Source organism: Harpegnathos saltator, unplaced genomic scaffold, assembly GCF_003227715.2.
Source record: "Harpegnathos saltator strain DR-91 unplaced genomic scaffold, Hsal_v8.6 scaffold708, whole genome shotgun sequence".
Taxonomy (NCBI): domain Eukaryota; kingdom Metazoa; phylum Arthropoda; class Insecta; order Hymenoptera; family Formicidae; genus Harpegnathos; species Harpegnathos saltator.
In genome coordinates, this window is record NW_020230547.1 from 664,163 (window position 1) to 690,718 (window position 26,556).

The following is a 26,556-nucleotide window of genomic DNA, read 5'->3' on the forward strand; positions in this document are numbered from 1 at the left end:
ACGCCCGACGGGGAAGCGCGATTTCAATTTTAAATGCGACCCCGCGGGCCAGGGGGTGGGCAGGCGAGGGTGGGACGAAAAGTTTCAGCCATTGTACGTATGCGCATTTCTATTGGTATCGTCCCACCGGTATTCTCGCGCGAAGTCTAGCCGCTATGAAGATGCACGGAGATGCCCGCGCGATAACGGCGGAGTCTCGCGTGCTGCAGATCGGGCTGATAAGCGATGGAGGAGAGGGGAGGAAAAGGAGCAAGATGGCGCGTGGGGAAATTCGAGTTCGAGCTTCGACTCGGGGAATTTACGTTGCACAAGAAGCGCGCGCGTTTCCAAACATTTCGGAGTTACGCGAGTCGTCCTTTTTGAAAAGGCGCGCGCGCGCATTCTCATTAAATTTTCAATGCATCGAGCGTTTCACTCACACTCTCGGCCGGGTCGCGCCCTTCGCAAGTTTGCCGCTTCGATGTTCCGTGAACGACACGTCAATTGGCTTCTTCAAAGAGACGACGCAACCTGGAATTAACTTCTGCTTACATCGTTCCGGCGAGACGAAGGCTCGATATTGTATACCTCGCGCCAAACGAGAGGATCGATGAAATGCTCTCATCGCGAGACGCCCACGCGAGGCGCATCGTTCGACTTCATCGGTCTCTCGAATTTTCGTGAGTCGTGTAGTCGCAAAATTACCATCGTCCTTTATTGTACAAGTCCCATCTGTCGAGCGTGAAAGCGCACGACGCACTTCTCGTGCGTCGAAACAGCTCGCCGTGACAGCGGCTCGCGAACGCCAGTTTTCAGCAACGTATCAATTACTCCATCCTTCTTTCGCCATCCAATCATACGCCACGCCGCGAGGGGAAAGGGGAACGGCAACAACGTTCCGCGGTACAAATGAACCTCGATTAAACGAATTAAAAGCCTGCTCGTGCTGGACACGGTAATTGGCCGTAGACGATTACGAGATAAGTCGCGGCAATTTCGGCGGCTTTCACAACACAGCGGGATCGCCCGGTCGAATCGCCGGCTCGTCGTCACCGAATCGGCCCACATGCACCGCATTATCCCGTCGCCAGTCCTTTTTCGCCAATTGACGCTTGTTAAATTGCAAATTAATGCGGCGGAGACGGTGCCACCGCCGAAAAACTGGTATGCGCGAATTTCGCGCGTACACGAGCTCGCCGACATTCATCATGATCGATCGGCGTCGATTTACGGACGTGTTCTCGCGTCGCCTCGTAATTGGATAAAAGCCCCGTGGCTTTGGCTTCATACATGAGCAGCCCGAAGATTATTCGTGAAAGTGGTGTTGTGCGACGATAAGAGTTCTTTTCTTTTTTTTTTTCTTGTTAATTATTTTCAGCCGTATGAATGAACTAAAAAGACTCTTTATTCACGACTCGCTGATGTGAAAAATTACCGCCACGAGGGACGGCGCGAATTTTATCGCGGGTAATAGACTGAAACGCAATTGATGTAATACGTGTACACGCCGTGTCCTAAACAAGCAGACTTTAAATTTGTGTTCAACGCCGTAGCTTAATTTTTACAGTAACAGTCGGTCAATCGTTTTTTTCTTTAATGTCGAACGTCGAGTCGACATCTTACAAATCATCGAGTCGCCCGGGGTTGAAGGAGTGTCACATATTTGTTCATGAATAATTGCACTTTATCTAGTTACAAGCTTCTCATCTAGCATCCAGGACGAACAGCTGACTGCCGGTAGTTTTCTCCGCGTCCCGTCGTCGTCGTCTGATCTTGGAGGCCAGAAATGGCACGAACAAGTTCGGATCGTGCTCGATGTTATTTCCGGGTCGAATGCGCCGTATTACAATGCTCGTTACATATCCAACCACTATAGTAATCACAAATCCTATGGAGTTATACCACATGTAGGAAATACGATACAAGTAGAAGTACGACGACTTGTCCGGTAATGCGGTACTGTAAAAGAGAAAACAGAATAAACGTGAAGAATGAGTGTATGGCGAAAGAAGAAAGAGAGAGAAAGGAGAGGGGAGAAGGAAGAGAGAGAGAGAGAGAGAGAGAATAATTTTCAAGATGAAAAAATAAGTATCTCTTCTTCTACATTAATCCCTTCCTGAATTAATTTTAATAATTAATAATTAATTAATAGTATAATAATTAATTAATTAGCCAAGACCTTCCCATGAAATTTTGGTGTAATTAAATGACTCCTGGTATATTGTGGGACACATAAGAAATAGGAAAATAAATCTGATAACAATGCAATGATTAAATTTCAAGGCAGTACTTATAAATGCCGACAGGAATGTGGAGCAAGGCACCGAGAAAAAGAGTTCAGAAACATATGAGCGTTTATACAGGGCGATACCTTGAAGTATCTTCAGGATTTAAAGGGTTAAACGAGCATCTGGCAATCTTTCGATTACGACGTAAGCTGTCAACTCGGATATGCCTCGCGCGTGGAAAGTGATTCAAGTGCGATTCTCGCGCCAGATTTATCTTCGTATTTTGCAACAGGAAGGATCAGGGGGGGGGGAAATCTCCCGAGCGACAAGAGTGTCGCTCACACACACTCGCGTCACTCGCCGCCGAGGAAGGCACGCGTGTCGTTTTATCTACCCGCACATCGGGGTTATTTCAATTAAATCGGACCGCCGGTCGTAGCAGCCTCTCAATTTCTCGCATCGTCGGAAATGGAGCCGTCAGTTCGCGCGAATTCCAACGACAAAGAGAAAGCGATAACGCACATCTAATCCCGCGTAATAACGCGGCGGCAGCGGCTAGTGTTCCGCGAGACGAGCGTAATTTCAGTTTATTAACGGCGCAATTAGCGTTATTTACCGCCGTGGGAATGCCGAACGGAGCCGAGCTTATCGTCCGCGGCGCGTGAAAGAAATCGGCGCTTGGCTCGCGGCTAATTGCGCGGTGGGACGCGCAGCGTCTCTCAGCCGGCCGACCACATCGGCGCTGCGCAAAGCTCAAAGTGCCACCGATAAGACGCGATTTACGGCCCGCCGATAACTCATATTCCCATCATCGTGCGACTCGTGCCATGCGCCTGAAACGCTGCTCTTTCTATCCCGCGCTGCTTCGTTCTCTCGGCTGAGATCAAGCCGCTGATGGCGACGCCAACACGACGTCGGCATTTCAGCGCGTCGCGCGAGAGAAAGAGAGGGGAGATCGCGGAATCGCCGAAAATCCCCGCAGTCCCCAAATCGGCTCAGACACGGAAGTACTACTGTGATCAAGAAGTATCCGAACTCTATTTTTTAAAAATCGCGGGTAAACTGTAAATCAAATCCGTTTGCTCTCTTAAGTTGGTACACATGTCCTTCACATTTGGTGAAAAAAAATCATGGCGTTCCTTCGAGCCGTGTGAAAGTGGCAGTTGCTTATGCCACTTTGAAGATTGTTGTGCGCGGCGATTTTTACGATGTCGAAAGCAACGGAGCAAAGAATTTGTTTGAAATTTTGTGTTGCGAACGGAATCTCGTTCACAAACGCATTGAAAATGTTGCAAGAAGCTTATGGCGAGGATTGTTTATCGAAAACAAGTACATTTGAGTGGTTTAAGGGGGTTTGCCGAACGTGAAAGCTTTATCGGCAGAGAACAGTCGATCAAAATTTGACATTTTTTCCACAGAGTTTCCACGTCGTTTTAAATGCTTCAGAATTAAATATGCTTTTACACGATGAAAGCACGTACAAAAATTAATTGGAGCATCACTCGATATAAGGCGAAAGCGATAAAAAATTTTTAAAGTAAAATTTCGAACTGACAGTTAGCGTAATATTTATCCAGTACAAAAGTTTTGCAGCTTGTATGTACCGAAACTCTGGATGCTCATGTGAACTTCTGACAAAAAACTCAACGAATGTCGCTCCGCGAGCACCAGCTCGCGTATTCACCAGACATGGCCCCCTGCGACTTTTTCCTGTTCCCCCTACTGAAAAAATCACTTCGCGGGCAGCGTTTCGAGTCTGTTGAGGAAAATCGAAGACCATACCGTCATACTGCCGCGTATGAACGATGTTTCCAGAACTGGATCAAACGCTGGCATATGTGCGTTGTGCAAGCAACGGGGACTACTTTGAAGGAGACTACAAGAATTTTGATGATTGAATAGAAATTTTTAAAATTTTTAAAAATAAAGCTCGGATACTTTTTGATCACAGTACTATCATACCTGTTGTAACTGCTGTGTGCGGCGAGCAGCAGCTCCGTGGAATTCACGCAGCCTTCCACCGAGACTGGCGACAGCGATGGCGGCGGCTTCGGCTGGCCGAAAGCCGCCCACATGCAGATGCACAAGGCGGTAATCATACCGATATACGTTCCCGCTTCGTTCGCGTTCTCGGTGAACATGCCGAGCGTGAAGATACCGAGAATCGGGCCGCCGATCGCCCCGGTGATACTCAGAGCGACGGCGACCAGGCCGCCCATCGTCCTCGCCAACAGAGCCAACAGCAGGCACAAGACGCCGTTGAGGAAAGTCAACAACTTGGCCACCAAGACGGCCTTGTTGTCGCTGAAGTTCGCTCCGAACTTCTGGCACAGCGGCTTCACGTAATCCTCCAGCGCGACCGCGGCCAACGAGTTCATCATCGCGGAGATGGTGCTGAGGCTGGCGCTGAAGATCCCGGAGATAATCAGGCCGATCACCCCGGGCGACATTCTTTCCGCGGTGAAGTGCGTGACTATCTTGTCGTAAGAGGAGATTTTGCCGGACGCCACCGGGTCGCAGTCTCGGTAGACCGCGTAGAGCGACACTCCGGTGAGGCAAGTTAAACCAGCCAGTAGTACGACGAAGGGACCGCTCAATATTACAGCGTTCGTGGCTGTCTTCAGGTTTCTGTGGGTACAGCGAAGGATTACCGATCGATAAGCGAACGTCCGGTTCGCCTCTTGGAACCTCTCGGTCCCTCGTCTGTCGGGATTCTTGCGCGCCATTTCCAAATCAGAAGATACTTGCGTGAGAGAAAACTCGAGGTCGTTGGAGCATACCGGTGAAACGCTCCGCGAGCACTTCTCCCTTGAAAGTCCAGCAAGAGCCGTAAGACGACTGTAGTGTATGAGGAGCTGGTCCCATTAGGGATGATTGCGCATGCGCGCGCACGACTGGTTCTCGTTCATCATTAGATGCTTGTTGATTGATTGATCAGGGGAGCAGCGTCGTGCGCGTTCGGAGCGTTTCCCAAACACGCTCTCGAGCGAGCTGAATTATTCTTTCACGAGAATCTCTCTTTATTTTTGGCACGCAAGAATCTTTTCAGCGTGCCACCTCCACCTCTCGCCTCTGACGCCATTATCCAATATGGCCGCGGCGAGCGGCCAGGAAGCTTAATCTACGCCTACCTAACGGTCAACAGACGTTGGACCTGCACCTGATTCACCGCGATGAAGGTCAGGCCCATCGTGCTGCCAAATATAACATTCCACCACGTGTATTTCACAGTTGGATCGAGACTCCACCTGGATGAACACATTCAGTTAAATCTTCTTTAGAGCTGCTACTTCGCCGGCCCGGCTAATTAGCGGCTAATTAGTCACAATGGCACAGTGTTACTCGGAATCGCTGTAGGAGCGATCAAATTGAAACGGACACGAGTCGAGACTGGACCAACTCACTTGTCGAAGTCTAGACGGTTTCCTTCTCGCGCGATGCGCCAGATGCCGGCGACGCCTCCTTCGACGTTCGCGGCGGCGATGGCGAGGATCGTCGACATCGTGATCACCATGAGTATGCCTTGGAAGACGTCGGTGACCAAGACGGCCTTGATGCCGCCTATCGTGGAGTAGAAGGTGCAAATTGTAGCGATCACCGCGATGCTCATGGTGCTGGACAAGCCTGTGGTGACTTCGAGAGCTAACGAAGGGGCGTATAGCATCACCCCGGCCAGCATCAGTGTCTCAATGAAGTTAGCGGCGCTCACTAGCATCCGTAAGTGCAGTCCGAATCGCTTCTGCAGGTACTGAGAAGGAAGCAGACGGGAGGATTTCCGGGGTGAGAGGAAACGAGTGCCTCTCGCAAAATTGTCCGACGCCGGGAGTCTCCTCGCAATCTACTCGAGCTGACTCAGCAGCATCTGAGAGTCTTTTGGATCTTTCAATCCCGATTTTCAGATTTTATAATACGTTCGATTATTAAGTTCGCGCGCGCGCGCGCGCGCGCGAGATGAAGCGACCGCGACCGGTCGCTTCTTCGGAGAGCCGCGCTCCAACTACTTGTATATGCTCGTTAATAGTGGACGATAGCCGATCGTCCGGCAATTACCTCGTAGATGCTTACGACCTTCAGCTCGAAGAACACCGGTAGATAGTAGTAGATGACGAACGGTATGGCTATACCGTTGCAAACGTACATCATGACGACGAACAGGCCGTTGATGTAACTTTCCCCGCTTATCCCGAGCATGGTGATGGCCGATATTTGGGAAGCCATCAAGGAGATCGAGAGGGGTAGCATGCCCATCGAGTTCTCCGCGGAGAGGTACTCCTATTGGTGGTAATTGTGCGATCGGTTATGCACAACAGCCAGCTAGTGGGTTCATGGGGGAACCCACTACTATCACGGTGGATTCAATGATTATTAGGTCGGTGCAAAATAATTACGGTCTTTATCGAGTATCAAGACGCATATAGACACACTTAAAAATTATAGTTGTTGATCAAAATAAAGAATGATTGAATGATCAACATTGAGTTCTTCTGCCACCTCTCGAGTTGTTTTACGCGGGTCCGCTTCAATAATGGTTCTTAAATCATTATTGCCTATAGCTGAAGAACGTCCACGACCTCCTTCCTCATCTTCAAGGTTCTTGTGTGCATCACGAAATTTTTGGAACCAGTGTCGAGCCGTACTAATTGACTCGCTTCACTGATTGACTCGTCGCCAAAAATAAATTTGGCATTTCGAGCAGTTTTCGTTGCCTTTTAAACTCATGCAACAGAATCGCGCGAATTTGCTTTTTTTCCATGACCAATTTAAGAGGTTGTATCCAACAATACTAGAGAATGAAAATAATAGACACAAGCTGAAACCAGTTTCATTGTTTGCAATGACGTGTCACTATAACGAAAGATAACGGTAACTGTTATAAAAAAATCGGCGCCAGACTTAAAATGATAAAAACCGCAGTTATTTTTGCACCAACCTAGAAAGAGAGAAAAAGGAAATAAACAAAATCCACTCGACATTTGGTTCTGCTTCTAAGAGGAGAACCGGAGCGCACTTTGTCGGAATCACTCGAGTCGCTGGGACGCGATTTGGTCGCGTTGAATGAAACGCGTTGATTTTTCGGAAACTGACCGAGGATGTACTTTGTCGACCACCGCTGAATCGGTAATAAAGCCCGATGGAGGCGGAGACGAACATGATCACACTGATCACGAGGTAGTCCGGCCATTGCAATATGTTAGTCTTGTTCTCGGCATTGACAGACTGTAAACAAGAATATATTCCGATAAATGATTCCTCTATCCACGGAGAAGGCGCAGTGGCGTCGATCGCTGGTGGAATCTTCCAACGTGATCGACGTTACAGTGCACTCTGTGGTGGGATTTTCTTCAAATACTTGGAGACCTTTAGCGAAATAATGATCACGAGTCGTTCGCTGGACACAAGTGAACTCGTATACTTACGTCCATTCTGTTTACATTTACACTTTCAACGGCAATTATTCTTAAAAGACAAACAACAGTTCGACCTTGAGCAGCTTTTAATACGGCTTGTCAGTGTCAACGGAACGATCTTCACTCGTGGAACGACGAATTTACGCACAACTTCTGGCGCACTTGGCCGCGACGAGGAGAAGACAAATCCAAATGCTCACGAGCATTCGTCAAGATCCCACTCACGAGTGCGTCCGTCTCCGACGCGGTCGACGAGACGCAGCGGCGAGAAGCGTTTCTCGCTTTTCATTACGTAAAGAACTGCTCGGCATTTTTTGCGCGAACGCACGCGAGCCGCGGATCTACATATCGACAGATTAAATCTGGTGATCTGCTGTTTGATGCTAATGATCGTCTCGTCTGATGACGAATGGAAAGAGGAGCTTCGCGCAAATATCGAGGATTGCATCGAGCGCTTCCGTTGCGATGCCGCGCGAGACGCTTTCACCGACGGACGAACGCCGCGCGGTAAATTTCGAAATTCAATCGCGCGGCGTAACTTTACATCACGCGGGAAACTCTATTATTATTTGCTATTCGCAAAACGCTCCCACCGACTCGCAGGTGTTGTGAGCTGTGATCGACAAGAGACTGTAATAGCGGGGCTGCAGATATGTACCGGTTGAAGCACGTCGGATCGTAATGAAAGATTAGATTGCGATCGTCGGATAAGGCTTAACCTTAATTTAATGTGCCGTAGATGATAGCGTTCGAGATGATTATCTTCACGCGCCAACCGGTCCGACGGATCGATTCACTTAACGGCGATGAAAACGAAAAGGAACGAAACCACGGCAGAACTTATTCATCTATATAGGCACAGTCTAATTTACGGCGCTTGACACCGACGTTGATTAAACGACAAGCGTAATTAAATGTATATTGAAATATGTTCTCTCTCTCTCTCTCTCTCGCGCGCGCGCGCGCGCGCACACCGATGTGGTTACATTGTATGGCGCGCCCGTTTTTCAGAATACGCGACATCACAAAACTTTCGCTTCGCCCGGTTGTCAACGGGTTCGCCGCGCTTTCTACACTTTCCGAGCCTGAATTCAGCCGCGTTAAAAGGAAAAAAAAAAGAAAAAAAGAATAAGAAAAAGCAGGTAACTAACAAAGGTTTCCGTGGTTGCAATCGTGGGAAAGTGGAAGAGGGAGAATAACGAGAGAAAACGAGTGGACGACGTCGACTTCGAATAACGCGCTCGTTCGTGAGCGATTGGCATTGAGGGGAATAATTCGACGTCCGTGGTTTCTGCCTTCGCAGAATCGTCGCACGATGCGTTGCTGCAATTACTGCCCGCGGAACGATTGTCCGCTACCGCGATGTCATTTCCTAGTTTCACCTGGTATTTAAAGATATCTGCTGTTGTCTCCGGGGAGGGGAGGGAGCCGCAGGAATGCGCGCGAACAATCGCCCGTGTCGATTTCGAGTTTTCGCGAGAGGCTTTTCAATTTGTGAGCGAAGAATTGCGTAAGCAGCCCCCTCCCCCCTCTGTAATTATGAAAAGAGTCGTTATATCGGGGACACGATGAATAACAGTACAATCTTCTCCTCAGCAACGCGTAATTACGCGGGTACATTTGCATTTTCAGCCGGCCATTCACGCCCCGTGCATTCGCTTACGGGACGGAAGTCGAGATTTATTTGAATTTATCTCCTCGTCGTAGCCGGTACGATGCGACAAAGCAAAGACGAAGCAACGGCGATTCCGGCTAAAGTATCGACTAATTTTCGACATTGTTACCGAACTGCCGACGGCGCGTTGTTCCGCGTCAATAGCGTTGCTAATGAAAGAAAGAGAGAGAGAGAGAGAGAGAGAGAGAGAGGGGGGGAGGGAGAGGGGGAGGGGGGGAGAGAGAAAGAGAGAGGAGCGCGAACGAGAACGGGATGAGAGAAAGGGAGAAGGATGGGGGAGGGAGGAGAAAAAGAGGAACTCGTAAGTGGTGAATTCCCGTCATTAAGTCGTTAGCCGGACGACAGCAGGCTAACTGTCGGCTAACTGGCTGCTGAACTTGATCGACCAATCGTTGACCCCCACGGTCAATCGAAATTTACCGTGTGTGCTAAACCACTCTCGTTCTAGCGTAATTCGTCGGTATTATCCGGATACGTAGGCCGCTTTCGGCAGTTCGGCCGAGGGAAAATAAATCGATCGCGCGCGGCGCAGCTGTACGCCTTAATTCGCGCTGCGCTGCGCGGAGTTAACGAAGCTCTACCCGCCGCTCACGATTCTTTGGAAAGCGAGACGTTGTCAGTCCGTTCACGATCCGCGATAATCCGAAAGTTCGCGTGAATGTACAAAGTAAATTAAAAAATGGCCACTTAGGTGACAAGGAACAGTCCGAGGCGGTGAAGCCGCTCCTCGAGGACGCTCAGACAGACTTTCGCCCGCTTTGCCGATTCGCAGCTCGTAAACTACGGGAAATATCGGGAAGTGCTTCGCGCGAAAGTTGTAAAATTCTTGTACAATCGTTCGATATGAAACACACTCGTGTTCTCGGGGACGCCGAGGCAATACACTCTCCAGATGCGCGCGCGCGCGATCTGTTTCCTCGGAGGGAGAATAATTGTGTCAATCGCGCGATTCTGCAGGCTGCGAAGGAGTAGATATGTCGTTCAGTACGGTAGCGCAGCTATTATTTCCGCGAGACCGCGACGGTTCACTTTGCGCGCCGTTGACGCGGCGCGTGTCGCTGCGGGGGAATCCAGGCAAACACTAATCGCGAAAGCACTGATTGCGCTTGCACGTTATACACGCGATTACGAATTCTCAGAAGCGGATATGACATCGAGTTTTCTTCTTCGCGCGGACCGTGTGTGTGTGTGTGTGTGTGTGTACCCGGGCATTAACGTCGCCGTTTTGATGCGAGTGTTAATTAACCCGACATGGCGCACATGGCAAGAAGCTGCTCGCGCGACGGTGGATTCTGTGGCCCGCAAGCTGGGAAATCCCGCAGCGTGATTTCCCTCTCTCACGGTGTGCTCGCAGCGAAGAATTCTCCGCCGTGCTGCTAAATAAATGTTTACATCGCAGCATATTGTCTTCGCCGTTAATTCGACAACAGACGCGTCATGTATTGAGTTGGCCAACAAGTAACGTCGGGTCTTCTCGGCTGAGAGATTGTTTCCGCTACCTTCGAAGCAAAAGACTACACGTGACTTGTAAAACGCACGTGGCTGAACGAGTAATTAAGAAAAAAATGTTTATTATATTTGCCTAAGTTTTTTAGTGTTTGTTCCGATTCAAAGATGAGCCACGGGAAGATGCATCTTCGCGCAATCGTGCTTTTTTATTTCCGCAAAGATAAAAATGTAGTATACAAACAGCAGAAGAGATTTCTGCACGGTGATGGCGCTGTGAACGAAAGAATGGCGCAAAGATGGTTCGATAAATTTCGTGATGGAGATTTTAGTCCCGTAAACGTATCATTACGGACACAGCAGAAATTGAGAGAGCTGAATCGGAGATGTTTTTATTCATCCATCATATTCACCTGATTTAGCACCATCGGATTCTCACTTACTTCGTTCCTTGCGCAATTTGCTTAATGGAAGAAATTTCGATTCTCTAGAGGCCTGTAAAGTGCATCTTTCAAGATTTTTTGCTGAAAAAAATGACAAATTCCGGTAGGATGGTGCAATATTATGAGGCTGCTTATAAGAAAAGATATATATCAAAACGTGTCAATACATCATATCTAATAGAGTTTTCTATATTAAAAGAAAATTATTTCTCCTGCTTACCGAAAAACCCGACATTACTTATCGACCGACTTTTTATTAACTTATTGGCTCAATATTTCTATGTTAGCCGAAGCTGATTAAAACACGTTCCAGGATATCGCAACGCGCATCCCATCGCTCATGTCGAGGAGGTGTCGAAAATTACTGTTACTCCATTTACCCGATAATGAGAGCCGATCTGATAAAGCGGGCCGATTCCCATAATTAATTAATAATGAGATCGCCGAACCCCTGTTGCGCTGGTATACGTATTCGAGTCACTTGGTGCGTGGCGCGATATTGCCACGCTTCGTCTGCCGTGTGTCGATTTCGCTCTCCCGATCAATCTAGACCGTGTTTAACCCGACAGGGACATGATGCGCGCAAAGGCTGATCTTGCTCCCCGATCCTCGCGGGTCCGACCGTTTCAAAGTACGCAAAACGAGGAACTGGAATTTTTCGGTGCGAACGCAACTTAGCGTGCGGAGGAAGGAGCTGCTCGGAAAACGCATCGGCGCGAGAAACAAGCCGGATCGGAGTCGTGCGCGGAATCGTGCGATCGACTTGCGAGGCGTGACGCGAGAGATATTTTTCTCGCCGAGGCGCGCTCGTGTGAGGCAGCGCTATAAATATCCCCCGTTACATCCGTATTATGACAGTTGGCATAATTAGACGTCCCGCTGGAAAAAGAGCGTGAATTGCGACTCAGGATCGTGCGATCCTACCGGTGGTATCTTTTTCATGCGTGCCCGTCGACAAAGCGTTTCCGTCCTACGTGCTGTGCTTATACAATCATCCGCGCTCATCAAGTGTCAAATTACCGCTGGCCCGCCGCGAATGTTATCGCGCCTCTGAAACATTACGGATATAAAAAATGTATGACTGTCACGTCTCTGCCCCTCCCCTCTCTCCCTCTGTCTCGAGAGCGTCCGAGCAAGTCCGCGCTTCGACATCTATCGTATCTCGTACGCGCCGTCGGGCTCGAAGAGACCCGCCGCGGATATTTATTTATATGTGCGCCGCGCGCGTGCCATGCGACGACGATAATTCGCGAGTTCTCGCGGACGCCACATCTTGGCTCGTGTGAGTAAATATGGCGCGTGTGTCGGAGTGATTAAAGGTCGGCAAACTCCTGAAAACAGAGGCCCCGAGGCGAAACGCGGAAGCGGACCGATTTAACACGGCCTGGCGTCTTGGCGTTACGTAAAAAGAGCTGGAGTCGTAGTTCGTCGGCGTCGCCTTACGTGTAACGCGAAAGCCGCGGCATTGTGCCGCCGCAATTTCTGCTGAGGCCGCGAAACGCCGGCGCCGCAAGGTCGCGCGCGACCGATTTGGCTGCCGAACGCTCGGAGCAACGTTGCACCGAGCACATTTCGATCGCCGTCGTCGTCGTGTCTTATTATTACTACATGCTGTAAAAAATTCGTCATATTCTCAGAATCATATCGGTGTTATTCAACAGTTCGTATCATTAAATATTATTACCTGTTATTTCGATCTTTTAACGGTATTACGTGCGGAAAGCTGTTTTCAAGGCTGCTTTTACGAAGCAGCCTTGAAAACAGTGTATTAATGTTGAAAGTATAAAATAAATTTGTTACTATCTATATGGAAAGCGCATATAAAACATTAAACCTGTTTCTGTTGACAAAATGTTCGTGAAAATAGCCTTGGAGACGGCCTGCTCCGCGTGTAATTCTCCCCTTAAGATAGTGTGTGCAAAAATTTAATTTTAAAGATGATAGCCAAAAATTATGCGATGCAAATTTTCACACTGCCGTGTAAAAGTATGTTAAATATTTCACGTATAATATTAAATATGTCCGCACACAAACGTATAATCAAACTTCAACCCAAAATATGTTACGCCCTCCCCCTTTCGTATTAACGCGCCGTGTTTGGTCAGACCGTTCTAAAAGCGCCGACATTACTCTTCATCAAGCCGCAGCGAGTATCAATCGGTCTCCTCCGTGTTGCCGCACACGGTCGGTCGTAACTCGAAGATGCGGATACAGCCGCGAGCTAGTTCGAGGGGCCGACCGAAAAAAAATTTATGACGCCCGTCGGAGCGGCACGCCGTATGTTACACCAAAGCTGCCAATTAAGTTAATTAGAGGAGTGACCTCCTTACACCATGTGCAACGCGCGTGTCGTCGAGAGCGCGGGCTTATCGTAGAAAGTGGAATATGACTGAAAATCGCGCGGTTATGAAAATTCTCGCGGTTTAACGCAGTTTTCGCCGCGATTTCCCGATCCGTCTGCGACAAACTCATTCGCATTCGACGAAACCCAGGCCAGCGCTGAGCGACTTTCCACGTCGGTCGGCCTGCGACGTTCCGCGACCGACGGAGCGAGTGCGAAATTTCAATGCCGACCTAATTGGTGTCGAATCGATGGAACGAACGGTCGTTGGAAGAGGACGTGGCGATAAGATTGGCACGAAGAGAGATCCGAGTTGCTTACGCTCGAGGCAGGGAGAGAGAGAGAGAGAGAGAGAGAGAGAGAGAGAGAGAGAGAGAGAATCCGCACGATGTGAAACGCTCGAGTGGCCGCACGTTACGCGGTTATGCGTTGCATTGCGACACTCGATATTTAAATCCGCGGTGCACCTGCGAGTACGCGGATTTCCGACAGCCGCACTGCGTCGCGCAACGTCACGCAACGATCACGACATCGGTTACGTCAAGCCGGCATTCCCGGCGAATTCTTTCTGCATCGCAATTTCGCGACGCGGCGCGATTCGATCTATCGGCACCGACAATCACTCGCGATCAAGGCCGTACAGGTGCGGTCATTAATTGTATTAGACTACGTAGGTCGAAGGGGAAAGGAGACAAGGCAACGATCGCTCGTTGAACGTCAACGACCACTTGCGGATCGTTAAAATAATACCCGACGATGTACGTATGCCGATTAACGTAAATCATAAAAGCTATGCGGGCGACTAACAATTTACTCGCACTTACTGTAGATGTGATCAAGTCGACTCGCCGTCTCCGCGTGGAATTCGCTCGCCGGCGTGGTTCTGTTCGAAAAATATCTCGCTCGCGTCGATATTTATTCAGTCTCTCTGGGAAAGGACTTTCGCAGCGATTTAATTTTTGATTGTCGAGGAGAAAAAGCGGACGAATCCTTCAATCGCGCTGTCGCAGGTAAGACGCGCAGGTTGCCAATTCGCATTTTTGATAACTGCGGAATTCTTAATCCGCCCGCCGGTCGTGCTCTTTGCCCGTCTGCGCAAGGTGTCCCTCGTAATTCACTCACATCCGCAACCTCGTGCGACCCGATTTGTCAATAACAAAGCGAGGAATCCGGCAATTACAAGCTCACGATAGATCGTGAAGTACGAGACGTCTAGGAGAACAAATCGCCGTCAGGCGGACGACTGATAGGACATCAATTCCCTTGCAAATTCTCCCGGCGATTACATACTTTCCAGGCACGCCTCGTTATACATCACTTCGCCGTTGCATCATGAACTCGAAGTGTTCGATGAGCTGACGGTCGAGTCGGCATTATATTTGCGCCATAAATAAAGCGTCCGGATCTTACGCATTTAATATGCTGCATCAATCTTGCCGTCTTGTCATCCTCATTCTTGCCGTTGAGGAAGACTAGACGTTTTACAACGAGGTTCTTCCGTGGTACCATAAATTAATCAAAGAAATATTAGTACCATTATTGCTGTTGTCTCTTTAGCGAGATATATGTAAATTAACACAATTTATTTTTACGTTATAATTCAGACAATACACTCAGATTCAGGCGAAGCTGAAAGCTGCGTCTGAAAATAACGCGAAAATAACACAAGCCGAAAATAAAAGTAGAAACGTATACGAAAAATTTCCAATCGTAGCAGATTTGGAGGCACTCCAAATTTTTTTCTCCAAAAATCAAATATACAGAGAAAGAGAGAGAGAGAGAGAGAGAGAGAGAGAGAGAGAGAGAGAGAGGAAGAGAGAGAAGAATCGAGTTAAAAATCAATTTTTGGAGGGAGAGACCGATTTTCGGAAAATCGAATCGAGATCGCTATCCGCACTTTTATTTCATATACGTATTCATAAAAAAAAAAAGAAAGAAGACAATATTTGCCATTCTCTGTTACAGCCGAGGAAAACAATCCATTCCCGTAACATGTAACAACGTTTGCGCGCGCGCTCGACGTTGCAAAGTTACGAGAATCACATCCCGCGATGCGCATCAAAATTCTATCGTTCTGCGGTCGCGACATATCCCGGCCGTGGAGAAAATTTACCGGCGAACATTTATCGTCCCTTAAACGTCGCCATTAAAGTTTACGGCTTTCGGTTAATTTCTTCGCGTGTTCTCTCCTTGTCGTCGTTTATGCGGCTGTTTCATCCTTGATCGATAATGCGGCGGCGCGTTATACCGCACGAGACACGACACGCGACCGCCATTTCTTATATATTCCGTCGCGCGCGCGCGCGCGCGGCTAATTATCTCCGGCCTCACGGCAGTGCTCGCCACTTCCCAGCGTCACGTGGCGCTGATAATGACGGCGAACGTTCCGATACGCACGCGAGAGACACCCGGCCTGATGAAACGCTTCCGCAGGTCGAAGGAGAGTCGTCGTCGCGGTGACATTGGAAGGGTCCGCGCGCGGCGGCCTTTCGTCGCTTCAGCAATATCGCACTTTTCGCGAACACGAGGTGTCACGTGACGTGTCAATCGGCGCGGGAGCGGAACCACGTCGATCATACGCTTCGATGGGTGCCACAATGGCGGCCGGTGGGATCCGGTTCGCGACGGTGAAATCCAGTTCTTCCACGTCGGACGTTGAGCGGGTCTTTTATTTTTTTTTTCCTCTGTTCTTTCTATTTCTCTCTCTCTCTCTCTCTCTCGCGTCAGCACACACGGCCATGAATATTAACGCGTTTTCAGAGAAACGTAGCGCGCCCATAATAATAATCATAACGGCCGTTACGAAGCGCGGCGCGCAGAGACGAGCCACATAATGCGTTCCATTTAGCGATCCAATCGGCTAATGGCGCGCGCACGGGAGGGATGCTGTGTTTACAAAAGTATCTCTCTCGGCAGTTGGATTTCGAGGTTATTTCGCGCGCGCATGACAGCCGCGTGCGATTAGCGACGGACACGGCCGGCCCCGCGGCGCGGGGAGCTCGCCGACGATGACGGCGCTGACGATACGCCATATCTCCTTAATGGATCGGCTTAACAAGTCAGATTACTACACGCGTCCGTCGGTTTGCCGTTGACGCAGCACCGAAAAGCGCGCGGGAGGGTGCTTGTTTTGCTGGGCGCGCTACTGACTGACAGACCGATTTACAGGCTGAACGCGGTCGGCCGATCTATCGCGCGCGATGTGGGTATTGTGTAGCGCCAAGCGCCATTGTGCTTCCTCCCACTTGTGTTCCGCCGCTATTTATAGAGCTCTCGGAAATTTGTCGTTTTTCGCGCCGTTCCTCATAACTGTCGATATCGACGGATCGCGGCCGCCCGGCGGCGGATGATGACTCGGGTAATTATGTCCATTAATCTTCCGACTCAACGTTATCCGCGTCTTATCGAAGCGCTGCATATTGCAACGCAAATGCTAGGGCGGCGATCGCGAGAGGCAAGATCCACGGCAGGATGGGCAGGAAACGAAGGGGGGAAGGAGCTGCTGGCCGGAAGAGCGAGACGGGACTCGGTCATTTCGTCTCGACTTCTCCGCTCTCGTCAGCGTTAATTTTACATTTGTGCAGGAGCTCGCGCGAGCTTTCGTGCTCTTCGACTCCGGAGAGTCCGGACTGCGTCGCGCCGAGCTAAGAAAAGCTCAACCGCTCATTTGCGCGCTGAAGGACGCGGCTCCGAATCGCCGGATATTGCATGATGACGACGAGATGAGTCCGCGGTGTCTATCCTTGAACTTAAACGCACTCTTTCGGCCGAAACGCCGCGCGCTCTTAGCTGCACTCGCGAACGACCCGCTTTCGAACCGCGCCAATTAACGTTATTAACGCACTATACCGTCGTCAAACAGTCAAACCGTGGCTAAACAGTCACGAGGCCATAATGGCGCAGCGCGCCGCCAACGCGCAGCCGCTGGGAAAGGATGATTTCGCGGCTTTACTTTTATTCCGACCGATGCGAGATGAGCGCGCTGAATTACGCCGGGAATTTCAGGCCAGGATCGCGACAAAGTGATTCCGCTGCGACGCGCGGGTCCGGAAATGCATCGAAGGACGAGAGAGAGAGAGAGAGAGAGAGAGAGAGAGAGAGAGAGAAATCCCGTTGAGGCCCGGCAGTTTTCTCTGCGCAGCTTCGCGTTCGATCCATTTTCATTTGATTCTCGCCTCAACGCCGGTTCGGCGGAAGGAGGATGCGCGGGGGGGGGAGAGGGAGGGAGGGAGGGAGGGAGGCTCGACACCCATCCGCGATTAATTTCATTTATCGATGCATTTCACGATACGTACGCGTATGTATCTATTGCGCAGGATAAACAAGCGTCGGGTCCGACGCGACGCAGAGGCAACGCGCGCCGCGCGGCGCACACTCGTAACTCACGCTCGTAAATGTAATTACATCGCGAGCCGCTCGCGAATTAATTAATTCACGATATGTACAACGCGCCGCAACGGGCGCGTACGCAACAATCGTTCATTTCCATTTTTTACTGGCGCGCGCGAGCGCACAGTGGCGCGATTCTTGAACTCGTTATTGGAGTTAACAACAGTTTCGTTATCGTTGCGCAGCTTTTGTATACCGTGGAAAAGCTGCGCGACGATAACGAAAGTGTCGTTAACTCCAATAACGAGTTAAAGAATCGCACCACTGGGCGGAAGTGGCCGTTTCGCAGCGCGTTGCCGGTTGCTCTCCCGACGACGACGGGCTCCGCGCGAGATGAAAGACATCGTCGTGGCGCGCGCGAGCGTGCTGGAGCGACGAGACGTTGAATATGGGACGCTGAAATTGCGCACGCTTTATAGCGTTACGTAAATGGCGGCTAACCCGATGTAGGAAGCCGCGTATGCGGACGCCGGGCTGACTTACGATCGTGACGCACGGCGGTGCGTGTTGCGTTTGCACGGCCGGCTATAAATCCCCGTAGGGATATCCAATTGGGACGTAGGTACATAGATCTGGGATGATATGGATCTACGAGGGTGCCCGCCGCCGTTAATGTCCTGTCAGGCCTGGAGTCTCGAGTTCGAAGAAACGGTGGTCTGCTTTGAATTCACGCCGGCGCGATCAATGACGAATAGACACGCCCAGGAACGCCGCGTAAGCCGAATGAATTTAGAAATTTAGCCACTCTCGTCGAATATAAAGATCCTGCCAGGACGAGAGCCAGCTAGGTAGCCGGGCTTTTCGCCACGTCTCTCGTTTATCGCGCGCCCGGCTAGTCTTACGCTCGTGCAGGATGGTAACATCAACATACAAGTCAGTATGACGGGTTGCTTGTTCTTGTTCGAATGATAAGGTGCAGAGATTGCCGAAAAAGTCAGTCGTTGATTTTGTTGATGATGACATTTGCAGTACTCCCGGTTATGAAAAGTGTACACTGAGAGAAAAGTATATGATATTTGGAACTATAATGATATAGTAACTAAATTATAGTCCGAAATATCATATTTATAGTAAGTATTACTATAATATATCGGTAATAATTACGATATAGGTATAGTGTAACCAACCATGTAATATTTTTACTAGGAATTATAGTAAGTTGAACTAAAATTATTGTATGGATGCAAATATAAAATGGTAGGTAAAAGTAACTCTTTTATATAGTCAATATTACCCGAATATTTGCTAAATGATGACAGATGTAACTATATGAATATTAAATCTCACTATATTTGTGAATGAGAAATTACCATATATGTGGTAAAAGTAAATAAACAATTACTTAAGACAATGATTGACTATATATTTGTGTTTATTCTACTATAATTTGCAGGCTCCACCAACTATAAAAATATGGTTGACGCCTATGACGACGAATATGAAATGAACTGTATGAAATATAGTGAGATTACAGTTAATTCAACTATATTTTTCTATCAGTGTAATTATTTCAACCTTGCACCGTGATTGTTATAACATTTTATCGACCGTTTAGCGACAGGAGTCGAGCCTTGAATTAAAAAAGACGTTTAAAATAGTGAAACTGAGAAATAAATATTGTGGAATTAAGCAAAATAAAAAAAAGTAATAAGAGTAACAAGAGGTAAATGATACGACGTACTTTCTGGTTTCGCATAATTTCTCAATTGCTTTCTTACGTCGATAAAAGTTCGATAGAAATTAGAGATTAAAAAGAACGATACAGAAATATTTAAAAGTCTTATACATTTCTTGTGTATTTCATCCATGTTTTTACAAAAGATCGCTTCTGCAAAAATATGAATCGACTGGAAACGCAATATAAACTTGTGCGGTCGATAAACTTGTTATAACCACCACCACGGTGCGAAGTTATTTGCACTTATCACAACTGGGAGCACTGCAAATATCATCGTATCAACAAAATCAACGAGTGACTTTTTCAGCAATCTGCGTTATCGTCCGAATAGGAGCAAGCAACCCGTCATAATGATCTGTATGTTGATGTTACACCCTGTACATCATAGAGTTTCAGATTAGAAATCGCTACAGTCGGATGAAAAGAAGAAGGAGAAAGAGAGAAAGAGAGAGAGGGAGAAGGATTACTTTCGAGTCCTTTCTTGAGGCTATAGATCGTCCATTTATGGGAGACGGTTCAAATGACGGCGAAGAAATTGCAAAAATCCTCTTCCAGGACAAATTCCTTCTGGGACACGGGGGCGGGGGGGGGGGGAGGAGAAGCGCATAGAAGCGATTCTGCGATTTCTCCGCCGCGGTTTCACCGCGAGTAAACCCGGTCTCAGGTCAACTTGGCGTCCGACGTCCGTTGTCAAGGACGACGTCGTTATTCTCGACGTATCGATAATGAAGAGATAATAGTCGGGACCGGCGGGACGATAATCGCGACGAGTCCGGTGGACTCGCGCGATTTTTCTCGGCGTTCGCGAATGCGAGCGCGATAACGAGTCGCGCAAGAAGCAAATCCGTGTATCGCGGGAGACAATGGGATTGGCAATCTTGTAGTATCTATAGCGACCGCTTATGCATACAACATGCGCGCGCGCGACTCAACGAGAGATGCGTATGTGCATCTCCCCCCTCGCCCTCCCCGTCGGGGAGTCGTGCTTGGTATGTCTCCAGCGGCCACGTGTCCACGCGAACGAACACGTATACACGTGAAAGCGTACACGTGAAAGGTTTCCTCAATGGAGCGGCTCGAGGAGTGCAACGACGTTTCTATGAATCGAAGGTGATTTCGCGACGAACGCGCTTCGCTCGTAAATCGCCGCGGGCTATCCGCGCGATCTCGCGCAACATCGCCGGCTGATCTATCCTGATGGATTTGCCGACAATGTGAAGCGGAGAGAAAGAGAGAGAGAGAGAGAGAGAGAGAGAGAGAGGAGAGTGTCCGCTCGCGTTGGTTCGCGAACGCGGCACGAGAAGCTCGCGGATCCTGGCGCAAAAAGTCGCGAGACAAGGTTACCCGACGACGCACGGCGGGGATAAGATCTGGATGTACGAACGCTCCCATCGCGTCCCTGTCGCGTCCCCGTAGCGGTCACGTCCGTTCCGTTATTTATGCCCGCTATAATCTCATCAACGTGGAAATACGTCTTTCGCCTCCACGCCCACGAAGAAGACCTTGTTCCGTTATTATCCGACGGGGTTTTCCCCCGCGCGCGCGTACACGAAACATTCGAGAGCGTCGTAGATCGTCGCTGGGATATCGATGATTACCTGAGGATAATTGGTACTTTCCGCCACGGGAAACCCGGCAGATTTACGATTCAACGGTTTTAGGAGAGGATTTCTCACGTGCCAACTGCGTGCGACTGCGGCGACAACTCCGCGCCGTTGCCGCGTGCTCTCTTCCTCGCGTCTTTGTTGTTGTTATTGTTGTTGTCGTTGTTGTTGTTGTTGCTGTTGTTGCCGTGACTGTGAGTCGTTGCGCGAAGGCGAGGTACCTCCCCTCCCCGCTGCGAGCGGGAAATTGCACTTTGTGTCGGCGAGTGAACGGTGAAATACATACGCGATATTGCCGAACGAGGCCGTATCCTTGCGGCTAATCTCACGTATGCATGCGCGAGTGTGTATGTACGTGTAACCGAACAACGGGGTCGGCTCTAAGCGCGCTGTTTGTTGCTAAGGTTACGCAAGAGTCGCGCGCGGGGAAAACGTCGAGCGCGCGTCGTTAATGTGTTCATTATGCCGCGTTCGTATCGCAAGAAATTATCTTCATTCTCGACTCGGACCTGTAGAATCGTAAAATAAAAAAAGGCCACCCGTCCGAGAAATATGCGAAGACCGCTCGACCGGCGCTCGACTCGGTCTCTCCGGACGACGGAGGATCGGCGGATTAAAGACGCGTCTCTTTGCGCGAGCCGCTCTGAGAGAAATTCATCATCATTCACGAGGGTCTCATCTTCCTCGAGGAGGCAGGCCGATTCTAAGTCGGCCAAGGAGAGTCGTCGGATAAATTAATAGCGACAGTTCTGGGACGCGCGCGCTTTGTAATCCGTAAGTGGTGCATTATCCGAATGATCGGACCGCCCGGCGATCGAGCGCATTTCTCAAGAGAGAGAGAGAGAGAGAGAAAGAAAAAAAAGTCGCAGCCTAGTTTCTGGATCTGCGCGGAGCGCGCATATAAAGAGTCGGCGGCGGCGGCGGCGGGGGGAGGGCGAGATCGAACGGGAGATTTAATTACCGATAAGTCATTAAGAAGGACGCTGGCGACTTCTAATCGGGAATTAGAGATCTTATACACCGCCGACGATTTTCGCATCGCGCGCCTCTCCGACGAGATGCCGTGCTGTGTGACTCGGCGGACGATCGCGACGATCGCGGGATTTTAACCCCGAGCCATTCGAGCGGTAATGCCCCGCGCATGACGAGGTAACTTTACACGTCGGATTCACGATCGCGCGAGACGTTTGATTTGTTCGCGCTCGAGATCGCGGACGCGGGCAACGCTTCAAAGTCGCTTCATCCTCTTCCTTCCCTCTCCTTTTCCTCCCTTTTCCTCCGCGGACTGGACGACGTGGTACGGCGGACGCGGTAGGAATTTTCACGTAACCCCTCCAGCCCCCTCCCTCCTCCCGAAAATCCTCACGTATGCTCTAATCGCACCCCTCCCCCCGACGATTTGCCGATCGATTTCTATCTCCGCGGTATCTTCGCGCACGCGCTGCATCAATTCTCGCGTGAGTTCACAGGCGACTTTTGTGCGGCGGTTTCGGCTCGCCCCGCACACACGCCCGCATACAATTTCACTCCCGGGAGCTTAATTCATGCTCGCAACAAATCACCCGCCCACACGGAAAGGCTTACATTTAACATTGCAATAAAATGCAAACGATGTCGCGCCGCGGGCTTTTTCGCGAAAAAAACCACCGCAGCCGCAGAGGCCTCTTTTTTGTACTTTTACTCAGCATCTCCCTCGCTCCTTCCCTCTCACTCTCTCTCTCTTCCTCTCTTTCGGAGCCCGGTGGCGCTTTACTCCCGCTAAACAAGGCGTCGCGCATAAACCGGCGGTAATATGCATTAAATTATTGGGGTCAGCCGCCCGGCGCAAATGTTTTACACGGCCGCGCGTCACTCTATCCCGCCGCCGGAATAAACAACGGAGAAAGTAGGAAAGGGAGACGTTGCGTGGATAAGTGAGCTTTTTGCGGACGGCGCCAATAATTCTCGCGCGACCGGTCCCCCGCGAGATTAGTCGCGGAAAAGTCGCGTAGTAATAATTAATGGCGCGACTCGGGCCGGCTTCCACGTAACTCCCAGCCTGCGTCTCGGCACGTCAAATCGGCGGCTTACGTGTGTACGGTGCGGAGCACTTTTCGGGATTGTTCGTTAGTTTCAGACGCATGCGGCAGTACTTGCCGCTGAGTGAACTTTTCGCGCGCGCGCGCGCGAGAGAGAGAGAGAGAGAGAGAGAGTTCCCGCTGAGGAAAAGATAGGAACGAAGAAAGAAGCGAGAGAAAGCGAGAGAGTTCGCGTTGAGGAGAAAATAGGAACGAAGGAAGAAGCGAGAGGAAGCGAAAGAGTTCCCGTTGAGGAAAAGATAGGAACAAGGAAGGAGCGAGAGAAGAACTGAGCGAAGCCGCAAGCAAGCGATAGCCGAGCGGTCGGCGCTTCATCGTCGGCGCTGAGAGTCGATGATAAGCGTAAACTGGGTGACCGGCCGGATAAGAAACTGACTGTTACAGGCGTTACAACGATCGCATCCGGTGACACAAACAGCGCGATTAGCGCGACAAAAGCAGAAGCAACTCTTAAATGACAAAAACAGCGCCTCGTGTTTGCGAGTCGCGCGCGCGTCCAGCTGGCAGACAGATAGCCGGCCGGGGTTATGAACCGTCCGACAGCCGCTCTGTATTCTCCGTAATTAGCCTCGAGAGCATTCCAATTATCGCGTCGCCCGGCGATCGGTAGTAATTAAGCTCGCCCAAGTTCAGAACTCATTGCGTATGCATGATGGCGCCGCGGCGCGGCGCATCGGAAGGGGATTAACGTGGGCGCGCTTTATATCGGCGGTATCAGATTGTGCATTAATAACCCCTCGGCTGGCGCAGGCGGCCGGGAAAGTCTCGGAAAAGTGTTTCACTTGGCGAAAAATGAATTTTTCAAAGTTAACGTAACGTCATTGAAATTTCATATCCAGCGGCTTTCTGAGGTCTCACGGCTTACGAGTGTGAGAAGCTAACCTCGTCAAATTTTATTTCATCGGGATGAAACTTGAGTATTTGCTGTGAAAAGAAGTTCAATAGCGGAGATGTACAAGAATTATATCTGGAGTCTATAAATATAAAGTAACAGAGGTAAGCGAAATAACGAATAAAACTAATTGATAACGATGCCGTTGAATTGAGGACACTTCGCCATTCCGAATTTTTATTTCCGAAGTTCACCATTGCTAAGAGCGAGCGAAATCCCATAATGTAACATTTCGAGGCTTTTCGCCAAACTTTTACATTTTCTCCAATTTCAGCTCGGCCACGTTACATGCGCTATTTTTTGACTTTGAAGCGCGCCATTGAAACCTTCAGAGCGACCCCGAAAACCTTTGAATACCCAACTTTGGAAATGTCGTGCCACCAGGAACATCAAAACGCGATATTGCCAGAATCAATATTCATCCGGCAAAGTCTCATCCGGCAGCCTCGGCTCTGTTTCAAAGAGCGAAAATACGTAAATTGAATGAAATTTCGGGGATCCTCCACACGCTGCGCTCGAGAAAGTAAGGAACTTACGATGTAATTCAAAATTCAATAGCAACGCAACGCACTCGAATTCGACACGTCGCGTCGTGAACATGTCGCAAGTATAATAAATAACAAACTTAGAGGGCTTAGACACGTTTTTCGCAGCGTTGACTCTGCTTATTATTCCCGCCGTGGTTTATGGGCCACTCGAAAGCACACAGCAGTCTGAGACGTGCATTCGAGCGTGAAGACGGTTCCTCTAGAAGACGTCTACCGAAGCCACTACCGAGAACAATGAGAGAGAGAAAGAGAGAGAGAGAGAGAGAGAGAGACGCTCCGCCGGCGGATTACGCGAATTATGGTAGGCAGCTGCCCTTGCGCCTCTCTGACGTGCCAATGAGTTGGAAAGGTCCTCGAGATGGGTGGACTCGCGACGGTGTCTCATCACGGACTCCAAATCCGACAGGTGCATCTTGGAGCACTAGGCAAGTGCCTTTGCATGACGCTCCATCGCGACGCGCCAGCGCGAATGAAACCGAGTAACGTGGCAGGTAATAATAACCTCGTTAGATTGAATTCCGAGCAGGTGAGACCGATAACTTCTACAGTCCGGCAGATCACTATGGCTGGAGTCTCGTATCTTTTACAGAAGGTCGCCTTTTGAAACGTGTTACACTTCAAGGACCGTAAAAGTCGACGGCAGATGCGAAATATGAATCGATCGATTTGGAATCTATTCGCGAGAATTTATTCGTAACACGACGTGTTACGTGTCCGAAGATGCTACGCTAGCCGAGGATCGCCAAAGTTCGTTTCCCTGGTATTTTCGAAGGAATCTTCGAGCGGTCGCTGGACTCCGAGATGTCCGCGGGAGATACAAGCTACAAAACAACACGCCGTTCGCTTAGCCATAAAAAGCGCGGACGCAAGACAACGACGGTGCACTTAGTCTTCCGTAAACTTTCGGCCTGGTAACAGATGTTCCTGGTCGGTCGAGCGGTCTGCCAACAACTTGCTGAACATTTCGCGTCAGAAGCGGCAAAGTGGAGCGCGCTCGTCGCTCTCGAAAGACGCGGAATCGTAAAGCGTTCTTTTATCCGCGCGCGACCGGAACGGCCTCTTCGTCGCGAAAGCTTCGCCATTATCGAGGGCAAATTTTTTCGAGGGCGGATTTTCGCCGCTTCGTTGACACGAAAGGGCGCACAAAAAGAGGAAATAAAAAGCCGGGGATTATTTCCATCTCGCTCGCCGATATGCAGCGATTTTTAACTTTCCGCGTGTCTCGTAAATACAATGCCGATTCAAAGCTGCGCTCTTTCCCATTCGCTGCTGCAAATTGTAGAGAAACAAGTACGATATGTATACTCGTACAAAAAAGACATATGTCTATATACAGCAATACGCTTAAGGTAAAAGCGCCGATATGCCGGCGCACACACTCAATTCGGGGCATTTTTACTATTCTGACTCTTAAATGCGTGTATTTTTAGACTTTCAACATAGAATACGCGCATACATTTGAAACGTACTGGGTGAATGCAAAAGTTTTCTCCGAAAGATGTCGTGACTGTAGAGAAAAGTATATGATATTTGGAACTATAATGATATAGTAACTAAATTATAGTCCGAAATAACGTATTTATAGTAAGCATTACCATAATATATCGGTAATAATTACGATATAGATATAGTATAACCGACCATATAATATTTTTACTAAGAATTATAGTAAGTTAAACTAAAATTATTGTATGGATACAAATATAAAATGATAGGTAAAGTAACTCTTTTATATAGTCAATATTACCCGAATATTTGCTAAATGATGACAGATGTAACTATATGAATATTAAATCTCACTATATTTGTGAATGAGAACTTACCATATATGTGGTAAAAGTAATCAT

The 26,556-nt window shown here is 49.3% G+C and overlaps 2 protein-coding genes across 11 annotated transcripts in view; one reads left to right on the forward strand and one right to left on the reverse strand.

Annotated features, from left to right (window-relative positions):
- Nucleotides 1-26,556, forward strand: part of by (focal adhesion protein tensin) — a 221,674-nt gene that overhangs the window by 37,767 nt on the left and 157,351 nt on the right. The window lies entirely within an intron of this gene.
- LOC105191519 (putative sodium-dependent multivitamin transporter) lies at nucleotides 1,534-9,447 on the reverse strand. 2 transcript variants are annotated; one of them, XM_011154981.3, is made up of 7 exons: nucleotides 7,690-9,447; nucleotides 7,293-7,424; nucleotides 6,258-6,479; nucleotides 5,612-5,955; nucleotides 5,339-5,455; nucleotides 4,170-4,835; nucleotides 1,534-1,938 (listed from the first exon to the last, which is right to left on the reverse strand). In XM_011154981.3, exons 2-7 carry the CDS (start codon nucleotides 7,356-7,358, stop codon nucleotides 1,683-1,685), a joined length of 1,671 nt encoding a protein of 556 aa, XP_011153283.1. In that variant the 5' UTR covers nucleotides 7,359-7,424; nucleotides 7,690-9,447; the 3' UTR covers nucleotides 1,534-1,682. The 2 variants fall into 2 exon arrangements, with proteins under 2 accessions (XP_011153283.1, XP_011153282.1); XM_011154980.3 differs by having other exon boundaries at nucleotides 7,625-9,447.

Bases quoted from the DNA above. Each gene is read 5' to 3' on its own strand.
- LOC105191519 (XM_011154980.3), bottom strand. The intron at 5,956-6,257 runs GTAATTGCCGGA...CTTCCTTCTCAG, and splicing joins AGGTCGTAAGCATCTACGAG to TACCTGCAGAAGCGATTCGG. The intron at 1,939-4,169 runs GTATGATAGTAC...TCTCTTTTACAG, and splicing joins GCACACAGCAGTTACAACAG to TACCGCATTACCGGACAAGT.